At 44.0% G+C, this 22,633-nt stretch overlaps 1 protein-coding gene across 1 annotated transcript; it reads right to left on the reverse strand.

Annotated features, from left to right (window-relative positions):
• Window positions 1–1,415: 1,415 nt before the first annotated feature.
• nol7 (nucleolar protein 7) lies at window positions 1,416–21,841 on the reverse strand. The gene is made up of 8 exons (XM_068001719.1): window positions 21,501–21,841; window positions 15,387–15,447; window positions 9,533–9,588; window positions 7,684–7,715; window positions 5,633–5,711; window positions 2,477–2,598; window positions 2,304–2,381; window positions 1,416–2,000 (listed from the first exon to the last, which is right to left on the reverse strand). Exons 1-8 carry the CDS (start codon window positions 21,662–21,664, stop codon window positions 1,927–1,929), a joined length of 666 nt encoding a protein of 221 aa, XP_067857820.1. The 5' UTR covers window positions 21,665–21,841; the 3' UTR covers window positions 1,416–1,926.
• Between the last annotated feature and the right edge of the window lie 792 nt (window positions 21,842–22,633).

The following is a 22,633-nucleotide window of genomic DNA, read 5'->3' on the forward strand; positions in this document are numbered from 1 at the left end:
GAGTTATACTCCTTACTCCAAGCCTCTTATACTCCTTAACCCAAGATCACTGCATGAGATAGAATAAAGACTTGCATTGAATGAGAGAGAGAATACTTTTGCCCCTGTTACCCCACCCTAAGTCTTTTTGTAGTTTTGTACCATGATGCAACATTTGTGCAATCCCGGGGCTGTAAGATTTGAAAACGATGATTTGATGTAATGAGGTGACGTCTGGATGAAACCATCAGCTCAGTAACATGATTTTTGTTAAATGCCAAGAGCGCTGAAAGGAAATGTGATTTCCAAAGTAATTGCTCCCCGCATTGTTTTAGGGTGCCCCAACACAGCTGAATAACGAACTCGGAGTTTGCTGCCTCCATTGGGTGAGCTGTGACAAGTCTCGGCAGAGTGCTGTGCAATAGTAAGGCTCTCAGGTTTAGAAGGTAAGGCACTTCTTGCCTCACTAGTATCAAATTAAATCTCTCCGTGGGCAGCAACGTCTAGTCCCAGTCCATCTCAAGGAAAAGGGAATTTCCCTACATTTTCAGCTACAGTTCGACAGTTACAAGTGTTATTACATAAATGCTATCCAACACCACACATATCTACACATAATCAGCAATGCATTTGTTGGAGGAAACCAAAATTTCCTTCCAAAAACAGCACATAGAAGATATGACACAAAGACTCATGATTTGCAGTACCATTTATATCCTACAAGTGAGCTGATCTACTCACTCTAGGCGGGAACCATTTTTTAGAAAATTCAATCTCGGGATGCAGGCGTCACTGGCAAGACTGGCATTGATTGCCCACCCCTAGTTGCTCTGGCTGAGTGGCTTGCTAGGCCAATTCAGAGGGCAGTTTAGAGTCAACCACGTTGGTGTGGGACTGGAGTCACATATCAGCCAGATCAGGTAAGGACGGCAGGTTTCCTTCCCTAAAGAACATTAGGAAACCAGTTGGGATTTTACAACAATCGAACAGCTTCATGGTCACTTTTGCTGATGCCAGCTTTTTATTTCCAGATTTAAAAGAAAAAACTGAATTCAAATTCTCAAACTTGGTGAGCTCTCCTTCTCTGGATTATTGGTCCATGTTTATGGATTACTAGTCCAGTAACATAACCACTACACTACTGTACCCTATAAGAATGGAATAAGTCATATCCAATTCACAGAAATGGACAGGATGTGATTGCCCAAACACCAGTAATAATCCAGGAAAATTCCATGTAATAAAAGTAGAATTTGACCAATTAGCCAACATGAACTAGTGACACTGAATGAAACCCCAAAACACAGGTTAAATCCAGGAATCCCATGCAAAAGAAAACAGAACTGGTGTATTGATTTAGGGTAAACCAGTGATCCTGATCATAGCCCATGGATTTTCATAAATTCTGTTTACTAAAAATGAAATGTTATGAAGAATCAGGTGGTAAAAAAGCAGATTTATTGTTGCACTGTATTTGCAAAGACTTCCTGCAACCACACAAAATCTGTGATTGCTAATTAACCTATTGCTTTTTAACTTTGGTTCAAGGTATTTATGCTTACAATATGTTCTTCAAATTAACTGTCAAAGCAAAAATGGGGTCAGTATTGAGCATGTAACATCATCATCTCCATTAAATATTTTATGGAGATCACAACATATATACAATATTAGAACAGTTTCAAGTCATCTTCCACCTTTGTACAGAAACAAATCTTGACAGCTGTCCTTAAGAATAAGAACCACAAATGTCACCGTTCAAACCAGTGAACTGCTAAACTGCACACTATTACAGCACAAATGGCAAAGAGCTTCGTCTTGAAGGTCAGCATTGATGTGCTGAGTTCATTAATGCCCAGTTTCTTTCCAGCCCAAGAAACCTCCCATTTCATCTTCTATTTAAGAGTCCTGTATAATCTTCACAGTCTTCTCAGTAGCTCCATTCTCTCATCTTCCAGTTGCTCCACGTTTTTGAATCCATAACTTTCTAAACTTTTCAGCTTTTTGTTTTCGTTGTGCTCCTAAAAGGGATCACAAGAGCACAAGATTTCTAAGAATAGAACTAGGCAGCACACAGTGCAAATCTGACAGCCAACTCGTCAGAATACAGTACAAATCTCAATCACTAGGCAACGCACAGTGCAAATCTGACAATATTAATATAATATTTAGATGGGTCTTCATTTGCAGTTTCTATGACAAATTCATTTTTACCGTAAGAACTGATATTACAGGTATTACCACAAAGGCAAGTTAGCACAGGTGCCAGTTTTGGAAACTCCTTCTCCCTCAATACTTAATGTTAATAGTCAAAATCTACTTACCCCAGGATTTGTTGATGAACTCTATTGCGGCCTTTTTCTTTTTAGCTTTCTTGTTTGCAAGCGAGAAGTATTCATTGGCTATAGTTTAAAAACAACAAATCAGAAGCATACTTGAGAGGCGAGAGAAGAACGAAAAATGGGAATTCTGGAATTGAATGCAAAGACAAAATTACCACTGCCTCTACTGCTGCCTGGGCCATACAGTCGATCATGAATGAAATCTCTGGCATTTTCAATCTGTTGATTTGTTTGCCCTTGATCCTTTAATCGAACGGCCATGTAGCTCTCCTTCCATCTGTAAGAGAATGACACTGTGTGTTAACAGGGTAAAAAATACAGAGCAACCCTTCATTAAAGGATTTTCACTTAAATTTGTTTTTTTTTTTAAAATGAGTGTGTTACTAAGGTGACACGTTTCCCTTATGTCCAGCTTGTCCATGAGCACCTTTGATTTCCTAACTTCCATCAGCACCTGGACTACAGCGAGTATACAAAAAGCAAAACCACTTCATATTCCTAATCCTGGCACGATGGATGACACAGCACGTTCCTAAAGCTAATAATGGGCACCACTAATGTCTTCCCTGTACAGACTTCCAGGGATTATAGGTTTCATTACAGACTCAAAGTTATGGCAATAAATGTCACTTTCACTAGCCAGTTACCTGCCAGTCAGAACACAAATCTCTGCAGCATGCCTCCAATGCACTGAAATTCTGTGGTGCATTTTCCAAACTACAACATACCTGTTGACAGAGTGGGTCTATAGTTCTCTATTGTAGCAATCATGTTAAACATGGACAAAAGAGCTGAATTCCAGAGGTGAGGTGAGAGTGACTGCCCTTGACGCCAAGGCAACATTTGACCGAGTGTGACACCAGGAGCCCTAGTAAAATTGAAGTCAGTGGGAATCGGGGAAAACTCTCCAATGGCTGGAGTCGTACCTAGCACAAAGGAAGATGGTAGTGGTTGTTGGAGGCCAATCATCTCAGCCCCAGGACATTGCTGCAGGAGTTCCTCAGGGCAGTATCCAAGGCCCAACCATCTTCAGCTGCTTCATCAATGACCTTCCCTCCATAAGGTCAGAAATGGGGATGTTCGCTGACGACTGTACAGTGTTCAGTTCCATTTGCAACCCCTCAGATAATGAAGCAGTCCGTGCCCGCATACAGCAAGACCTGGACAACATCCAGGCTTGGGCTCATAAGTGGTAAGTAACATTCGCGCCAGACAAGTGTCAGGCAACGACCATCTCCAACAAGAGAGAGTCTAACCAACTCCCCATGACATTCAACGGCATTACCATCGACGAATCCCCCACCATCAACATCCTGGGGGTTACCAATAACCAGAAACTTAACTGGACCAGCCACATAATTACTGTGGCTACAAGAGCAGGTCAGAGACTGGGTATTCTGCAGAGAGTGACTCACCTCCTGACTCCCCAAAGCCTTTCCACCATCTACAAGGCACAAGTGAGGAGTGTGATGGAATACTGTCCACTTGCCTGGATGAATCCAGCTCCAACAACACTCAAGAAACTCGACACCATCCAGGTCAAAGCAGCCCGCTTGATTGGCACCCCATCCACCATCCTAAACATTCACTCCCTTAACCACTAGCGCACCGTGGATGCAGTGTGCACCATCCACAGGATGCACTGCAGCAACTCGCCAAGGCTTCTTCGACAGCACCTCCCAAACCCGCGACCTCTACCACCTAGAATGACACAGGCAGCAGGCATATGGGAACACCACCACCTGCAAGTTCCCCTCTAAGTCACACACCATCCCGACTTGGAAATATATCACCGTTCCTTCATCGTTGCTGGGTCAAAGTCCTGGAACTCCCTACCTAACGGCACTGTGGGAGAACCTTCACCACACAGACTGCAGCGGTTCAAGGAGGCGGCTCACCACCACCTTCTCAAGGGCAATTAAGGATGGGCAATAAATGCTGACCTTGCCAGCGACGCCCACATCCCATGGACGAATAAAAAAAATGCAGTCTATGACTTTATAAAGCCCAGTGCACAGGAATAGATCATATACAGGAGCAGTTCTTCAAAAATTAAGCAGATATCTGAAAATATTTCCATATACATTTATGTATATAAAGCTATCTATTATAATAAATTCGGTACATGGGGAATGTGTTACAATGAAAACACCTATGTAAACCAATTCCTATGAAAAAATACCACTTTAAAACTGTCTACATTATTTGTAATTACATGTGATGCCTGTAGGTGATGTTGTGATAGGACTTTCACGTCAGAATCCTGCCAGTAAAAAACGACTGCTTTGAGTCTGCACACAGTTGCAGGTTCTGGCTTTCAGGTAGCGCTGTGGAGCAAATCTCTTCTGAAGCTCGACCCTGCACCATCTTTGTTTTCTACTCTCCCAAGTAAGGAGTTTACTTTTTCTAACTTTTTTTTTAAACTGTATCTCCTGTGAGTTTTGATTTAAAGCTCTGGGCTTTAAATTTAGGCACATCTGTTCCTCCACTACATATCATTTTCAAAAAATTTATGCAGCTTAAATACTCTTTCCAGCCCCCCACTCCACCTTGCTCACTAGTGCTGCCAGGAACTGTGGGAAATAAATGCTTGTTTTTGTTCTAACACAGTATATATTTGTAAGTGTTTTAATATTTTAATTTATTCTTGAAAAAATAATGTTTGAGCTCCCCTCCAGCCGGACTTCCTCTACCATGACCGGATTTTATTTCCAGTGTCGGCCACAGTCTTGTCATTTCTGATAAAGCTCCTCCAGCTCTACTGATTACTTAAGCTTTGTTTCCACTAAATTTTCAGAAGGCACCTCCCTTGAACTTCAATTGGGTGTTAATACATTTCCTCAGTAGTTTCCTCACAAATTATTTTGAGAAACCTCTCTGGTCATTAATCATGCTGCCAAAATGTTTAGCAATTTTTTTAATTTTTATGTTTGTCTTGCGAACCTGATGGCTTTCCCTTCAGAGTAATGTAAGCTAAATTCAATCAATGTTACAAATCCTCTGACTCACCCTCAGCAACACCACAGGGCGTATGTAATACATTATCTTACATATGCGTGCACTTCCGTCAAACTTACTTCCTGTAACACTTATTCACTCACCGTAAATCGGTGGCCCTGATAATAGTTCTGCATTACATGGCGTAACATCCCTACTGTTATAAAACAGTGTATCCTCTGATTCAAAATGAGAAATGTCACAGAAAATCTGCTAGTGTATTACTGGATAGATCATTTCCAAAAGTGCAAACTATTTTCTTCAGATATAGGCTAGGCTTTGACTTAACTGAGCTATATTTTTACATCAGTTACCTGGCATTTACACACTCTTCAACATCTTCCTCCAATCCACTATCTTCCTCAGATTCCTGGACAGAATCACCACCCTCACCTTAAACGAAACAGAACATGTTATAAACACAAAACACTCTACGGAGACACGCAAGATACAAAAATACAACTAAACGTAAACTCATCTGCAAAAAAAACCTGCTTGGGTGGACTCTGCAGACAGGTCTATTTCTGGCCAGCTGTTATTACAGAGCACTGGCATTTGGCACCTTGCCCAACCCCAGATGCTGATCCACGTACAGCAATGCAAGATTTAGGACCAGCTGCAACTGACTAGCAAAGATCCCTGTATTTCCCACTTCTAAAATATTCTCCCCATCTCTCCTGACTCAGTCTGGTATACAGTTCAACAGCTATCTACACCCTTTTATCACCTTGCTTAAATGACCATTCATGAGTGGTCTGAGAACAGTTAGCCTAGTCCAGACCTGGAATTGGACTTGGGACCTTTTTGATCTACACTGTACTGTGTCTTTACTATCTGAATAGGGAGCACCATAAGGGTTTCTTTGTTAAACTTTTGTCCTGGCCACTGTATAATTGTTGTATAATCAAATGATTAAATCAATCAAAAACTGGGGCACAAAACAATTGGCCTGAAACAAAGAAATTCTTTCTTCCATTTTGCATCTCATGTATACAACAACAACTACTTGCATTTAGTAGAAAATGGCACATGGCACTTCACAAAGGTGTAATCAGCCAAAAATGGACACCACGGCAAAGACCATAAGAAATAGGAGCTATTAACATAAGAAAGGAGATATTAAATGGGGTGTCCAAAGCTTGGTCAAAGAAGTGGATTTTAAGGAGGGCCCTCAAGGAGGAGAGGCGGAGGGGTTTTAAGGAGGGAGCGTGGAGTCTAAATGGCTAACGGCACGGCCGCCAATGGTGGGTGGAGAAGGGAGATGCACAAGAGGTCATAGTGAGAGCTCGGGTCGGGGGGGGTGGGGGCGGGGGTGGTGTCGGGTTGGAGAGGAGACGATCAGAATTTTAAATGTGAGGCATTGGAGGAACAAAGAGTCATTGTAGGTCAGCGAGGACAGAGGTGGTGGGTGACCGGGACCTGGTGCGGGATAGGATACGGGCAGCAGTGTCTAAACACGTGATCTCTGGTCTTGAATTGGGCTTGCAATGTTTAAATTACATTTTTTTTTTAAATGGGATCAATTACTTAGCATTGTAAAAGTGTGATTCAATTACTAGCATGAGATCTGCTCTTTCTACCCTAAATTATACCATAAATCATCTGCCTAAACTATATTTTGTATATCATCACTATGAGAAACATTTTATGTTACCAGTTCCACTCTCAGCTCATCAATTTAATTCCACCTTAAAATTAAAATTCACATCCAACTCACTTTAAAATTACCCAATGCATACAACAGTGCACACGATTAGCCACATCAAATGACCTCTATCACACTCATAGCGCTGTACGTGACTCACAAGAGTCAAGTTTACAGGTGAATTAACCCCAGTTTACCAGCTGGATATAAATCATATCCCATAGCACTTTATTATGCAGCCACTAGTCAAAATCATTTCAGAGTGCTATATTTCAAAAGTAAAGTCAGAACCCGACAAGCTGCCCAAAAAGACGGTACACAAAAGTGTAAGGATGCTGTAGAGGTGCAGTGCTAGTACTGGTGGCAGTTTGAGAACTGGTCGTGGGAGGATTTCAGCACCATCAAAGCATCAGAACACAGAAACAGCCAGTTGTTGATCTGTTTAAATTGGAAGAACCATACATAGAATTTTACACCACAGAATCAGGCCATTCGACCCAATTGGTCCATGCCTGTGTTTCTGCTCCACACAAGCCTCTTCCCTATTTACTTCATCTCACCCTATCAACACATCCTTCTATTCCTTTCTCCCTCACTTACTTATCTAGCTTCCCCTTAAATGCATCAATGCTTTAATCCTACACAATTCTTCAAGTAAATCAGATTGTTGAACAGTGTAGCAACATTCTGTAGCAGATGGAAGTTTATATCATGCTGTACCTTCTTTGCTTGTCTCAGGTGCCTGGTCATTCCTAGAAGACAAAGCAAGCCAATCAGTAAAGAGTATTGCACTACCGGTTTCCTGCAGTATACAGTGCAAGCTTCAGCTAAAGTTATAAATAAAGTAATTGAGAGGTAAAAACTAAAATCAAAAAACAAAATTTGAAAATATCCCAAACCTTGCATGTTCTTCAAACAAAGGTGAAGTATTTTTCTACAAAGAATACATTATCTGTATAATAATTGTTTTTTTTTTTGGGGGGGGGGGGGGGGGGAGAAGAATGAGGATATTTCTCAGTTGCTATTAGTCTTGTTTTAACCTAATCTATACTAAATTAAAGAATGTGCATTTATATACCACCTCATCACATCCTCAGGACATCCCAAAGCGCTTTACAACCAATGGATTACTTCTGAAGTACAGTCACTCTTTGACTGACTGGAGAGTCTTTAAGCACCAACTTTACTTTTCCTCACTATTGGATATCTTTATTATATCTCTCATTACAATTACATTTCACAATGCAGATTTATTTCTCTGGTATCCATTTACTTGCCAATTTTAATTTGAAACTTCCAGCCTCAACATCAGAACCAGAGTCATCAAACAGTGAATCAAGTTGCAGGGCAGATGTCGATAAAGTTGTTTTTAAAAAGTAGAATGCATTGACTTGGGTGGCAGGCACAGGGAATATAGAACATTAAATAATAACATATTAAGATTGTAAATTTGAATGATTTAAACCCATTTTGAACAGATTGCATCATTCATAAATCCAGCAGCTGCAAAATTTTTTAAACTCTTATATTTTCTCGCCATATTTTGAGCAATTAACAGCAGTTAACAGCGCCTAGACGTCCTCTCACCTGACAACTTTGACAATGTTCAATCAATAATTTTAACAATAGATCTTTGTAGGAAATGCTGGCACTGTACGGTTAACTTCTTTACACAAGATTAACATCATACGGCAAGTTGGTATCTCAACCCCACACACTCAGCTGACTGAAATGGTACAAACCAAAGGAACGTTTTCTTCTCTCAATCAGAAATTTGGGGATTTAGGACAATACCTGGTTAACTTTTAGTTCAGGTAGATGTGAAGAACTTGCAAGAGTTAGTTGGACAACTCATTTAACTAATGCTTGCACAGTTTTAACTAGAACCCTAAATATGGTGAAGAGTGGTGGATTGGCCAGAATATGGGAAGTGGCATGTTATTTGTGATAAGCTAAGGATAAGATCTTTGTGCATTCTGATTTTTTTTTTGAAGTGTACAATAGAAACTAAAAGGTGGCAGGAAATAAAAATAAAATAGGAACCATCCAGATAACTTGACTAAAATGTACTCCAAGAGCCTCATCAGTACATCTGATTTTCTCCTCCCTATTTAAGGAGTGCTAAGGCACACCCAATGTCACCTGAGCTCAGATCAGTGAACTAAACACAGACTGGAAATCAAACTTGTGGTCTTGACACTGATTGCTTTGTTAGTTTCAAAACAAATGTCAATTATTCCCCAACATCTGATGACCAATGATAGACTCCTCAAATGTTTTCACAAAGATGATACAAAATTGGGTTAAGACTGTTTCTAAATAATTTAACCACCTCAATTGTTTTAAAATGTCAATCTTTAAAGCTCAGAATTAAAAAGAAACTTGTGGCAATGGCAGCATTTTGAATAATGTTGATTTTACTCATTGAGATAGATCAGACACATAAAACAAGTAATCTATCTTTACAAAGACTAGTACCGACTTTGATTTTCTTTATTATCTTTGATGCTGGCTATAAATATACTTTAGATATAAATAAAAATTAACTATTAAAGAATTGCCTACTTACTTTTCTGGGACTGAAGCAATCTCTTCAAGAATCTCATCTGGAAGCAACTTGCATTTCTAGTTTAATAATCAGCAAAATAGGAGGAAAAAGATTAGCAAACAAACAAATCTCACACCATGCCATCTGGCAAATTCCAGGTGCTGTCCCAGGAGAGGCAAATTCTTACTTAATTCCAAAGAGGTATAACCACTTTGTTATGTGTATTTTAAAAAAGCTACAATTAAAACAGCAGCATATGCCCATGTAGCATACCCAGTTCAAGTGCATAGTGTTTAATCTAGATCAAATATAAACCAAATATTCCTGTGATTGCCCACAGGCAAGTTTCCAATTTCAGCTGAGCTGGCAATGTGCAGTGGGAAGTGGAAGCGAGTCACCATGTCCAGTGAATGCAGCAAAAATTCTGAAAGCAAGTCAGCTTCTGCCAATTTTAGATACTTTCCAGTGGCACAGAGGAGCTGTACTGGGTGCCAGTCACCCTGACAGCTACCCACTCCGTCAGTCAGGAAATGACAAAGGGGCGGTGAGCATTTTCACAGATTCTCCAGAGAACATCCCCAGTCTAAATGAAGCACAACAACAATCAAGAGCCACTTTAACAAGGAATGACTAAATGTCTAAATAACGCTAGGCACTGTGAATCTGTGGTGTTCAAGTTGTTACGCACAGACAAATACGGGGAATCTTGTGCGATAGAGCACACTTTGAACAGATGTACAACACCATGCAGATTTTGCAGTAGTCGTTGACAATAAGTAGGATCTTGAGTAACCCTTTATTTACATTCCAAAAGTCCAAGAAGATTTAAGTTCAAAATTAAATTTTTAAGATTTGATTTTGACAGTGCTCTGGTTCGTTTTAAACTTTGTTTCTCCCATAGTAAGGGATCTTCTGGAAAAGAGCGATCATAATATGATAGAAGTTCACATTGAATTAGAGAGTGAAGTACTTAAGTCCGAAACTAGAATCTTAAACTTAAACAAAGCCAATTACAAAGGTATGAGGGGAGAGTTGGCTAAGATTGATTGGGAAATTAAATTAAAAGATATGACGGTAGAAAAGCAATGGCGAACATTTAAAGAAATATTTCATAAATCTCAACAAATATACATTCCATTGAGGAATAAAAACTCCACTGGAAAAGTGATCCATCCGCAGCTAACTAAACTTAAGAATACTATTAGATTAAAAGAGGTTTATAATGTTGCCAAGAAGAGTAATAAGCCTGAAGATTGTAGAGTTTTAGAAACCAGCAATGACCAAAAAATTGAAAAAGAGGGTGGAAATAGAATATGAAAGTAAACTAGCAAGAAATAAAATCAGATTGTAAAAGTTTCTACAGGTATGTAAAAAGGAAGAGATTAGCGAAAGTAAACGTGGGTCCCTTAGAGGCAGAGACAGGAGAAATTATGATGGGGAATAAGGAAATGGCAGAGATGTTAAACAAATATTTTGTTCTTATAGGAGGCAGCATATGCACATGGAAGAAATCCAGGTATCACACCCTGCACCAGTGAACACACGTTATGTACCATAAAAAGCATGTGAGGTCTAGCTTCAAACATAAGAACATAAGAAATAGGAGCAGGAGTAGCCATACAGCCCCTCGAGCCTGCTCCGCCATTCAATAAGATCATGGCTGATCTTCGACCTCAACTCCACTTTCCTGCTTGATCCCCATATCCCTTGATTCCCCTAGAGTCCAAAAATCTATCGATCTCAGCCTTGAATATATTCAACGACTCAGCATCCACAGCCCTCTGGGGTAGAGAATTCCAAAGATTTACAATCCTGTGAAGAAATTCCTCCTCATCTCAGTCTTAAATGGCCGACCCCTTATCCTGTAACTATGCCCCGTAGTTCTAGAGTCTCCAGCCATGGGAAACAACCTCTCAGCAACTACCCTGTCAAGCCATCTCAGAATCTTATATGTTTCAATGAGATCACCTCTCATTCTTCTAAACTCCAGAGAATATAGGCCCATTCTACTCAATCTCTCCTCACAGGACAACCCACTCATTCCAGGAATCAATTTAGTGAACCTTTGTTGCACCCCCTCTTAGGCAAGTACATCCTTCCTTAGATAAGGAGACCAAAACTACACAGTACTCCATGTGTGGTCTCATCAAAGCCCTGTACAATTGTAGTAAGACTTCCTTACTGTTGTACGCCAACCCCCTTGCAATAAAGGCCAACATGCCATTTGCCTTCCTTATTGCTTGCTGTACCTGCATGTTACCTTTCTGGGTTGTGTACACAAGGACACTCAAATCCCTCTGAACACCAACATTTAATCATTTAAAATGGGGATTCCCGGAGCAGGTCTGGAGCCCGGCTCCACCCCGCCCACTTCCGGGTTCCCCAATGACGCAAATCGGTGCGCGCGCAGCCCCCACATGCGGGACTCCCACCGGCAATCAAAGCCAGCGGGATCCCACTTAAGATCATTATCTGGGTACTTGAGGTCGTTTACAGACCTCATTAGTTGGAGACTTTAGGAGGATTCGGACTTTGGACTACCCAGAGCGTGTTTCCCATGCTGGGGGAAACACTCCCTGTTTAAACAGACGTGTTGCAGCCATCAGCTAGTGGCAGCTGCAAAAGTCCATTTAACAGGTGTGGGGTAAACCCTCATTCATTGCAGCAGGGCACTCTGTCACCTCAGACAAAGTTTTGCCTGCCACACCGTTGTCTCCACACTCCAAATTATTAAATCATACCCTCTGCTGTCCAAACACATTTACCTACTTTGCAGACCCCCTCACACTCACACCGTTAGGATCGGGGGGGGTTCCATAGCTGCATTCGTCACTGCACTGGAGGATGAGCAACATCACCAGCCTCGCCAGGCATGTCGTCCACCTCCACCATGTGGAGCTACACAACACAGTGCTGCGCAACAGGCACCTGCACAAAGTAGTCGTGCAACTACACATACACCCACTGTAGGGTGACCCAATGGGTGGCATCAAGGGTGTTCATGGAGAACCTCAAGAAAGGGCATTAATGCACAAGCCAGTCAAGAATGGCCAAGACATGGCAGTAGTCGTGACAATATAATATGTAATGAGAGTTGATCAAAAATCAAATATAAGCAAAAACCATGACAAACCCTCAAACACCCTTGTGCATCTCCTTCATACTCACAACACGTTTGCCTTACGCTTCCTACTACACATACGTGATGCATGCCCTGTGGCTGCAGCACAGGTAGGGGCAGGTGGGGTGAGGCTGACCATGAAAGAGATGCATGAGAGGGTGAGTATGAGACAGAGCCATGAGATTGTATAAGGATTGGGTTGAGTGGTAGTGGTGGGATGAGTACTGGCGAGGTGAGTAAGTGCAGGTAAGATAAGGATGAGCTTTGAGTGGGTGTGAGGAGTGATGTGATAGAGTAGTGTTGGCACTGTATGCAGGTGCGTGATATGTTGGTGGTGCTGGTGACCTCCTCTGCCACCTCGAGCCAGGCCTTCGTGGTGGCAGAGGCAGGCCACTTCCTCCCGTCCGCCAGGGAGAAGATCTCTGTCCTCCCCCCATCCAGTAGGACCTGGAGTGAAGCATCATTAAACCTGTGAGCAGCCTTCCCCCTGGGCTGCTCCATGCTGTAATTTTGGCTCCTTTCTGCAGCATGTGTCAGTGGAGGACTGCCCCTTTAAATAGGGCTCCTCCAGCTGACAGCCTACGATGTGGGTGCGCAGTCCGCCCGCTGCGCAGCTTTCCAACGCGAAACCCGGAAGCCAAGGTAAGTGGCTTCAATTTACTTACGATCGCGTGGGGAACCCACCGCTTTTACTGGGTGGGTTACCCACATGCCCAGTCGACCCCACGCTGGCAACCCGCCTCCCACCTAATATCGGGCCCTATGTGTCCTCCTCACAGCTTACTTTCCCACCTAGCTTTGTATTGTCAGCAAACTTGGATACATTACACTCTTTCCCATCATCTAAGTCATTAATATAGATTGTAAATAGCCGAGGCCCAAGCACTGATCCTTGTGGCACCCCACTAGTTACAGCCTGCCAACCTGAAAATGAACAGTTTATCCCTACTGTCTGTTTTCTGTCCGTTAACAAATCCTCTATCCATGCTAATATTATCCCTAACCCCATGAGCCCTTACCTTGCATAACAACCTTTTATGTGGCATCTTATCAAATGCCTTTTGAAAATTCAAATATACTACATTCACTGGTTCCCCTTTATCTACCCTACTGGTTACATCCTCAAAAAGCTCTTTAAAAAAAATTGTCAAACATGATTTCCCTTTCATAAAACCTGCTGACTCTGCCTAATCATATTATGATTTTCTAAGTGCCCCGTTACCACTTCCTTAATAATGGATTCCAGCATTTTCCCGATTACTGATGTCAGGCTAACTGGCCTAGTTCCCTGTGTTCTCTCTCCCTCCTTTATTGAATAGCGTCAAGAAACAGGGTCATTACATTTGAGAGTTATTGTGTATAGTACTATTGCTGTGATTTTTTTTGGTTAGCCATATGTCTGCAACATGTGAAATGCTCGCACCAGGTTTGAGTCTTCAAGTCAAACTACTAAGAAATCTATCTTCACCTGTAGAGTTTCTGTTTGCCTAATATGGAATGTACATTCGCTCCTCAGAGGGAAATATCCCACTTAAACAAATCCAGAGAGCTTAGGTACAGATCGGCTTAGGGTCCCCAAGTGTACGGAGGAGTTTCACCAGCTAAAACCGGGCAGCTCACTAAAGTTGCTTCCTGCATGTCCAGCCAATACCACCTTATCCTGGTGGGCACTGACTTGGAGAGTTATTAGGAGTGTGTATGAAGAATCCCAGCTCAATGACAGGTCTTTCCCTTCGGGCTCTATTTGTGAGCCAGACTGGCTGGTCAATCATTGTGCCATGCAGTACTGTGGAACTGCCTGATTTACCCATCAGATTACCGACTCTCTGATGCACTGGGTTGACTTGGTTCTGAGCTTCCTTCAATAAGCATGTCACCTTGGAGCCGCATTAATCTCAATGAGACCCTGCTTACCTTCCCTTCCTCATCTCCCCTGGAAGATAGCCAATAGTTGATCTTTTCAGAGAATCCCAAGAAAGAGACAGGGACTTCTTTATATTGCTAACGTCTTAAATCTTCTTCCTTTGCTTTTATCAAATGTAGCTTTAAAAAATATCTTCAATCCACAAAGCTCGACACGCCAATATATTATTTGATCAATATTCTCCCCACTGGGTGATGTAACAGTGTAACTGAAATGATACTGTAAACTATCACAACAGCTGATTCCAGCCATGGTGCAAAAAACAAGCAGAGTGCTGAAACCAAGTGACTGGAATCGGACTCCAGAACATTCTATATAACATAAACATGATCCATGTTTAAGGGTTTTCTGATCCCACATTCCAACTGTGATACAAACTTATGTTAATGCAGAGCTTAAAACTTCTACCTGAGCATTTCCCAATATATTTAAATGTAGATGTTTGTTACAGCCTCACCCAATGGCAAGAATCAACAATTAACATAAGTTACCAGCAAGATTTTGAAAATGAAAAGAATTTTATCCTGCTGCTCTTCCCTGCCACCCCCTCCCCCAACAAAAAAAACCAAAGGTATAACAGTAGGTCAGGCTAGTGGAATTCTTGATTTTTGAAATCATGCCATTCAACTAAAATTCAGTACAGCAGGAAAAACCTAAATCATTTATGCATAAACATCTGTGGGACAACTTACAAGAATGAAAAGTTCAATGAACAGATGAAATGGCATGCATGAAAAGCTGCTTGAAGTGTGACTTATTAGTACACAAAATCAAATTTAAAAGTAAATGACTCAAGTTTCTGTCTGGTATAGTGACCATAACAACTTTACCTTTTGCTCTTTGAACAATTCCGCCTTTCTTCTTCTTTTCTCCTTCAGCAAGGCTTTGTCTCTGAAATGTTTATAAAACACAATTACAAATAAAAATTACGTTTCCTTTTCTGTCGGACCTAAACTCCGTACGTCTGTCAGATTGTCAGTGTGCTGCACAAAGCCACCCACTCACAAATTGCACTGTGCCACCTTGTTATCTATTTTATAACCACCTTCTTTTGAAATAACAAAATGCTCAAAGATTAAATATTTGGGGTATTCTTACTAAATTTCTCAGCAGTTTCTTGGCAGAAAAATTTAAATTTGCTGCATTTTAAGAGCACTGTGTCCAATTCTGGGCACCACACTTTAGGAAGGATGTCAAGGCCTTGGAGAGGGGGCAGAGGAGATTTACTAGAATGATACCAGGGATGAGGGACTTCAGTTATGTGGAGAGACAGGAGAAGCTGGGATTGTTGTGTTTGAGCAGTGACGGTAAAGGGGAGATTTAATAGAGGTGTTCAAAATTATGAGGAGTTGTGATAGAGTAGATAGAGAATAAATGTTTACACTGGCAGGAGTGTCGGTAACCAGAGGACACAGATTTAAGATAATGTGCAAAAGAACCAGCGGGGAGATGAGGAGAAATTTAACGCAGCAAGTTGTTGTGATCTGGAATGCACTGCCTGAAAGGGTGGTGGAAGCAGATTCAATAGTAACTTTCAAAAGGGAATTGGACAAATACTTAAAAAGGAAAAATTTGCAGGGCTATGGGGCAAGAGCAGGGGAGTGGGGCTAATGGGATAGCTCTTTCAAAGAGCCGGCACAGGCACGATGGGCCAAATTCTGTGCTGTATGATTCTGATACCTGCAAATTAATTCCCAAAAGTTGCTTATTAATCATATGCAAAGATGAACCTAAAAAGAAGCAATCTAAAACGGAGACTGCATTCTTCAAAAGGGAGTAAGAAACTATAAGGGTATTTGCAATCAATGGTAGTACAGGTAGTAGGGCTATACAGAAAATGTGTTCCTTGTGTAATGAAACTTCTAAGATTTGGGTAACCCACTCTTTGAAGGTTTTGCTAGACTTGGAGAAATGAGTGAGGGAAGCAGTCAGGAACTGCAACAAAGCTTTAATTCCAACATACGAACATTATACTTATGGGAAATGAACATGCATTACTGCACCTCCAAGTCAAAAAGGCAGATGGCATGTAACTTCCTGCCGAACTGCTAATATTCTATTACATGGTGACTAGAAGGTACATGAGTTAAGAGCCCTTTCACCGTCTGCTCATCATATAGATCATGGTTGTCCAATGGATTAGCCACTAGCCACACGTGGTTAATTGAGAATCTAGATGTGACTAATTGCATTTTTGATTGGTAAATAATGAATAATAGTCATTGGGCATGTGATCTCAAAATTCATATTCATACAACATATACACGTACCAATATGAATATTGTGCCTTTGTTGGTAAAACAGTAAGACGCAAAGCAGAGTGTACGAGTGTAATTTTGATCAACGTGTGCGCCTCACTTCCTTGGTTACTGTTTTTTGGTTACCTGCTAAAATGGTGTGTAACACAGGTGAAAATGCCAGACTTCAGCACCATGGATGATGAGCATCTCCAACAGGGCACGTCATGGCAGAGGGCAATCAGCATCCAACCGTGTTCTGGATGGAGCAGGGACGGGTCTGGCACATTTCGTTGCTGAGAACGTTGACTTGCACAATCTGATGGAGTCAAAGTACCGCTCGCAACTGCTAGACAAAAACCTAGAAGCTGCACTAAAATGTGCTGTGTATGATAAATTCCAAACTTTGGTGAAAGAGAAAGGCTGCTAAGTTCCACATTGAATGGTACTAGATGTTTGTTCAGTAAACATACAAGTGAAGTACATTTACCTGTATTGCGTGCAAGGTATTTTCTACTAAAATTAGTGCATGTGGCTAAAATGGTCTCGCCATAGCCGTGTCTGTGGCTAGTCAGTGATTTCTATTAGACGACAATGATGTTGATAATATCCCCCCCTCCTTTCCCTCGCTCTGTACTTGCTTAAAAATTGTTTGTCTCTAACATCTTCCAGTTCTGATGAAAGGTCATTAACCTGAAACATTAACTCCGTTTTTCTCGCTCCATAGATGCTGCCTGACCTGTTGAGTGATTCCAGCATTTTCTGTTTTTATTTCCGATACAGATAATAGTGGCCAGAAGCCAGTGCTCCATGCTCTGCGGCACTGAGCCTCCTCAAAAAGAACAAACTTTAATTACTCAAAAGTTGAGAAAGGATTACCGTATCTGAGCAATCCAGAAAGTTTGAAACAAGGATCTCCTGATGATGCAGTGGGTAAATATACTGTATAAATGTAATCATCACATAATTAAATAGAATGAACTAACTCAGGGGTGCCCAATGCTATTTGTTTTGGCTGCATATAGTGACACCACTATTCCCAGCCAAAATAGAGATGATTGGGTAATTCCCCCATCAATCACGCCTGGAGACCGCTGTAAGTGACCGGGATTGATTTTACACACATAATTGTATGTAGCTATCCTCCACTCACTGCATTTTGCTGGAGAAATTATTTTTCAGCAAACAAAGTCTATTTACTGCTGATCTCCAGAACTTGCTGACTGATTTACAGCGCTCCACCGTTTGCTTCGCACAAACGGCATCTCGCCCTTAGCCCCTGTTATTTTTAAGAACTTGCTGGAATTGCACGTTAATTGCCCATCAAACTCGCCACAGAAAGTTAAGTCTGGTAATTAAGAGCACAAGTACCTTTTTAACGATGTGATTAATTGTTACTGCAATGCCAATCAACCTCTCTGGCCCAAAATGTGAACAATTTAAAATGTTCAATCTCATTCCTGCAGATAGTCAATTGTTGCTAGAGACTTTTAAAATGTCAAATTCAATTTTTTGTTCTTTTCCTTTCTCTTTTTTTCTCTCTCTCTCTCAATCCAATCTTTATTTCTCTTTCTGTACCTAGTTTGACTCTTAATTCGCCCTATTTCCTTCTCTATCATTCCTGTTTCTTTCTCAATGCTTAAATCTCATTGGTTAAGGAGATACACTGTTGGTCCTGCCATTAACCAAGGTCCCAGATTCCCCGTTATCAGCTCGCACTTCCAGCAACATATGGTGCAAATTACATTCCAGCTGAAGAGCGCACGGAAAAGTCTAACTAACGCCGCCGCTGTGAGATGCCCCCCTCCAGCAAGATCAGGCCCATTGTAAAGAAGTGCAAAGTGATGCATTTTGGAAGGAAGAATGAGGAGAGGTAATATAAACTAAATGGTACAATTTTAACATGGGTGCAGGAACAGTGAGACCTGGGGTGCATATACATAAATCTTTGAAGGTGGCAAGACAAGTTGATAAAACTGTTAAAAAAAACATATGGGATCCATATATAAGAGTACAAAAGCAAGGAAGTTATGTTGAACCTTTATAAAACACTGATTAGGCCTAAGCTGGAGTACTGTGTCCAATTCTGAGGACCACACTTTAGGAAGGATGTCAAGGAATTGGAGTGAGTGCAGAGATTTACTAGAATGATACCAGGGATAAGGAGAGAATAGAGACGCTGGGGTTGTTCTCCTTAGAGCAGAGAAGGTTAAGGGAGATTTAACAGAGGTGTTCAAAATTATATGGGGTTTTTGATAGAGTAGATAGGGAGAAATTGTTTGATAAAGTGCCACATAACAGGGTCAGCAAAATTGAAGCCCATGGAATAAAAGGGGCAGTAGCAGCATGGATACGAAATTGGCTAAGTGACAAGAAGCAGAGAGTAGTGGTGAACGGTTGTTTTTTGGGCTGGAGGGAGGTATACAGTGGTGTTCCCCAGGAGTCAGTACTAGGACCACTATATTGATATATAGTTATGACTTGGGTGTACAGTGCACAATTACAAAATTTGCAGATGACACAAAACTTGGAAGTGTAGTGAACAGTGAGGACGATAGTGATAGGCTTCAGAGGACATAGATAGACTGCTGGAATGGGTGGACACATGGTAAATGAAATTTAATGCAGAGAAGTGCGAAGTGATACATCTTGGCAGGAAGAAAGAGAAGAGGCAATATAAACTAAATGGTACAATTCTAAACGGGTGCAGGAACAGAGAGACCTGGGGGTATATGTGCACAAATCTTTGAAGGAGGTTGAGAAAGCGGTTAAAAAAGCATGCGGGATCCTGAGCTTTATAAATAGAGGCATAGAGTACAAAAGCAAGGAAGTTACGTTGAACCTTTATAAAACACTGGTTCGGCCACAACTGGAGTATTGTGTCCAAATCTGGGCACCGCATTTTAGGAAAGATGTGAAGGCCTTAGAGAGGGTGCAGAAAAGATTTACTAGAATGGTTCCAGGGATGAGGGACTTCAGTTACTTGGATAGACTGGAGAAGCTGGGGTTGTTCTCCTTAGAGCAGAGAAGGTTAAGAGGAGATTTGATAGAAGTATTCATGAAGGGTTTAGATAAAATAAATAAAGAGAAACTGTTCCCATTGGCGGAAGGGTCAAGAACAAGAGGACACAGATTTAAGGTGATTGGCAAAAGAACCAAGGGCGACATGAGGTAAAACTTTTTTTACACGGCGAGTAGTTATGATCTGGAATGCGCTGCCTGAGGGGGTGGTGGAAGCAGATTCAATTGTGGCTTTCAAAAAGGAATTGGATAGATACTTGAAGGGAAAAAAAATTGCAGGGCTACGGGGAAAAAGCAGGGGAATCGGACTAACTGGATTGCTCTTATAAAGAGCTGGCATGGGCTTGATGCACCGAATTGCCTCTTCCTGTGTTGTAACGATTCTACGTCGTCAAGGGGCAGCATGGGGAAAGTAAAGGGGGCCAAGGTTGGTTCCTTGGGGAACTCCAGAGGTAAAGGTGTGGGAGCAGGAAGGGAAGCAATTTAAGGTGATTTGATGACCACGAGTGGATAGATAAGAATGGAACCAGGCGAGCGCAGTCCCACCCAGCTAGACATTGGAGGAGGAAGATGTGGTCAACCATGCCAAAGGCTGCAGAGAGGCCGAGAAGGATGAGGAGGGCTAATTTACCAAGGTCACAGTCACACGGGATGTCATTTGTGACTTTGATAAAGGCCGTTTCAGTACTGTGGCGGTGCGGAAACCTGATTAGAGGGAATCAAACATGGAGTTGCGGGAGAGATGGGCACGGATTTGGGAGGTGGCAACACGTTCAAGGACTTGAGAGGAAAGGGAGGTTGGAGATGGGGCGGTAGATTGCAAGGACAGAGGGGGTCAAGGGTGGGTTTATTGAGGAGGTGGGTGATGATGGCAGATTTGAAGGAGGGGGACAGTACCTGAGGAGAGGGAACAGTTAATATCAGCAAACATGGGGGCGAGGAAGGGAATCCGGGTTTAAATGTGACTGTTTGTCGACCTGTGAACTGATGGACCCGTTAAACCCACGGGGGAGTCTCCGTTGTTGTGGTTGTGCTGATGGGAGTCGAGCCTCGGCCCTGGCCGCGCATACACGGGCTCATCAAACGCCGCCCGGGAGGTGGGTTAATATCGCACGGCGGCCCTCAGTGCGTCAGAGGACGGCTCTGGGGAATCAATATTCGGCGGTGACCGGGCCGACCTTCCTGATCGCGGCCTCAGTTACAGTAAAACCGGGGGACCGACCCACCCGGGATCTAATAAACCCCGGGGTCTGGGGCCGGGGGACGGGCCCGGGTCTGGGGGCCGGGGGACGGGCCCGGGTCTGGGGGCCGGGGGACGGGCCCGGGTCTGGGGGCCGGGGGACGGGCCCGGGTCTGGGGGCCGGGGGACGGGCCCGGGTCTGGGGGCCGGGGGACGGGCCCGGGTCTGGGGGCCGGGGGACGGGCCCGGGTCTGGGGGCCGGGGGACGGGCCCGGGTCTGGGGGCCGGGGGACGGGCCCGGGTCTGGGGGCCGGGGGACGGGCCCGGGTCTGGGGGCCGGGGGACGGGCCCGGGTCTGGGGGCCGGGGGACGGGCCCGGGTCTGGGGGCCGGGGGACGGGCCCGGGTCTGGGGGCCGGGGGACGGGCCCGGGTCTGGGGGCCGGGGGACGGGCCCGGGTCTGGGGCCGGGGGACAGGCCCGGGTCTGGGGGCCGGGGGCCGCTCACCTCCTCACGCTCTCCAGCGCCGCCCTCACGCTCCTCTCGGCCTCCTCCCGGGCGCTGCTGAACGTCACCTCCTCGGGCGCCTCGTCCTCCTGGCTCGACTCGTCCGACATTTCCCGGTTCTCTGCCCGTCTTTTCACGGCCCGCGCCGGCCTCTTCCGCGCCATTATCACCGCCACCGACCCGAGCGGCCGGCTCGCTCTCGACAGCGCCCCCCGCGCCCGGGAGGACCGATTACAGCCTCCCCCACCGGGGAGAACCGATTACAGTCTCCCCCGGGAGGACCGATTACAGCCTCCCCCACCGGGGAGGACCGATTACAGCCTCCCCCACCGGGGAGGACCGATTACAGTCTCCCCCGGGAGGACCGATTACAGTCTCCCCCACCGGGGAGAACCGATTACAGTCTCCCCCACCGGGGAGAACCGATTACAGTCTCCCCCGGGAGGACCGATTACAGCCTCCCCCACCGGGGAGGACCGATTACAGCCTCCCCCACCGGGGAGGACCGATTACAGTCTCCCCCGGGAGGACCGATTACAGTCTCCCCCACCGGGGAGGACCGATTACAGTCTCCCCCACCGGGGAGGACCGATTACAGTCTCCCCCGGGAGGACCGATTACAGCCTCCCCCACCGGGGAGGACCGATTACAGTCTCCCCCGGGAGGACCGATTACAGTCTCCCCCGGGAGGACCGATTACAGCCTCCCCCACCGGGGAGGACCGATTACAGTCTCCCCCGGGAGGACCGATTACAGCCTCCCCCACCGGGGAGGACCGATTACAGTCTCCCCCGGGAGGACCGATTACAGTCTCCCCCACCGGGGAGGACCGATTACAGTCTCCCCCACCGGGGAGGACCGATTACAGTCTCCCCCGGGAGGACCGATTACAGTCTCCCCCACCGGGGAGGACCGATTACAGTCTCCCCCCAGGAGCGACGATTACAGTCTCCCCCTGGGAGGGTCGATTACAGTCTCCCCCGGGAGGACCGATTACAGTCTCCGGGAGGACAAAATAGCGTGGCATTTTCTTTGAGTCGCAATCCATCTCCCATGGCTTCCCTCCACCAGGAACCAAGCTTGAAATGCTGAACTGAGGTCAAAGAAGATCAAACAGCAGGAGAGGGGGGGGG

The sequence above is a fragment of the Heptranchias perlo genome, chromosome 2, assembly GCF_035084215.1.
Source record: "Heptranchias perlo isolate sHepPer1 chromosome 2, sHepPer1.hap1, whole genome shotgun sequence".
Classification (NCBI taxonomy): domain Eukaryota; kingdom Metazoa; phylum Chordata; class Chondrichthyes; order Hexanchiformes; family Hexanchidae; genus Heptranchias; species Heptranchias perlo.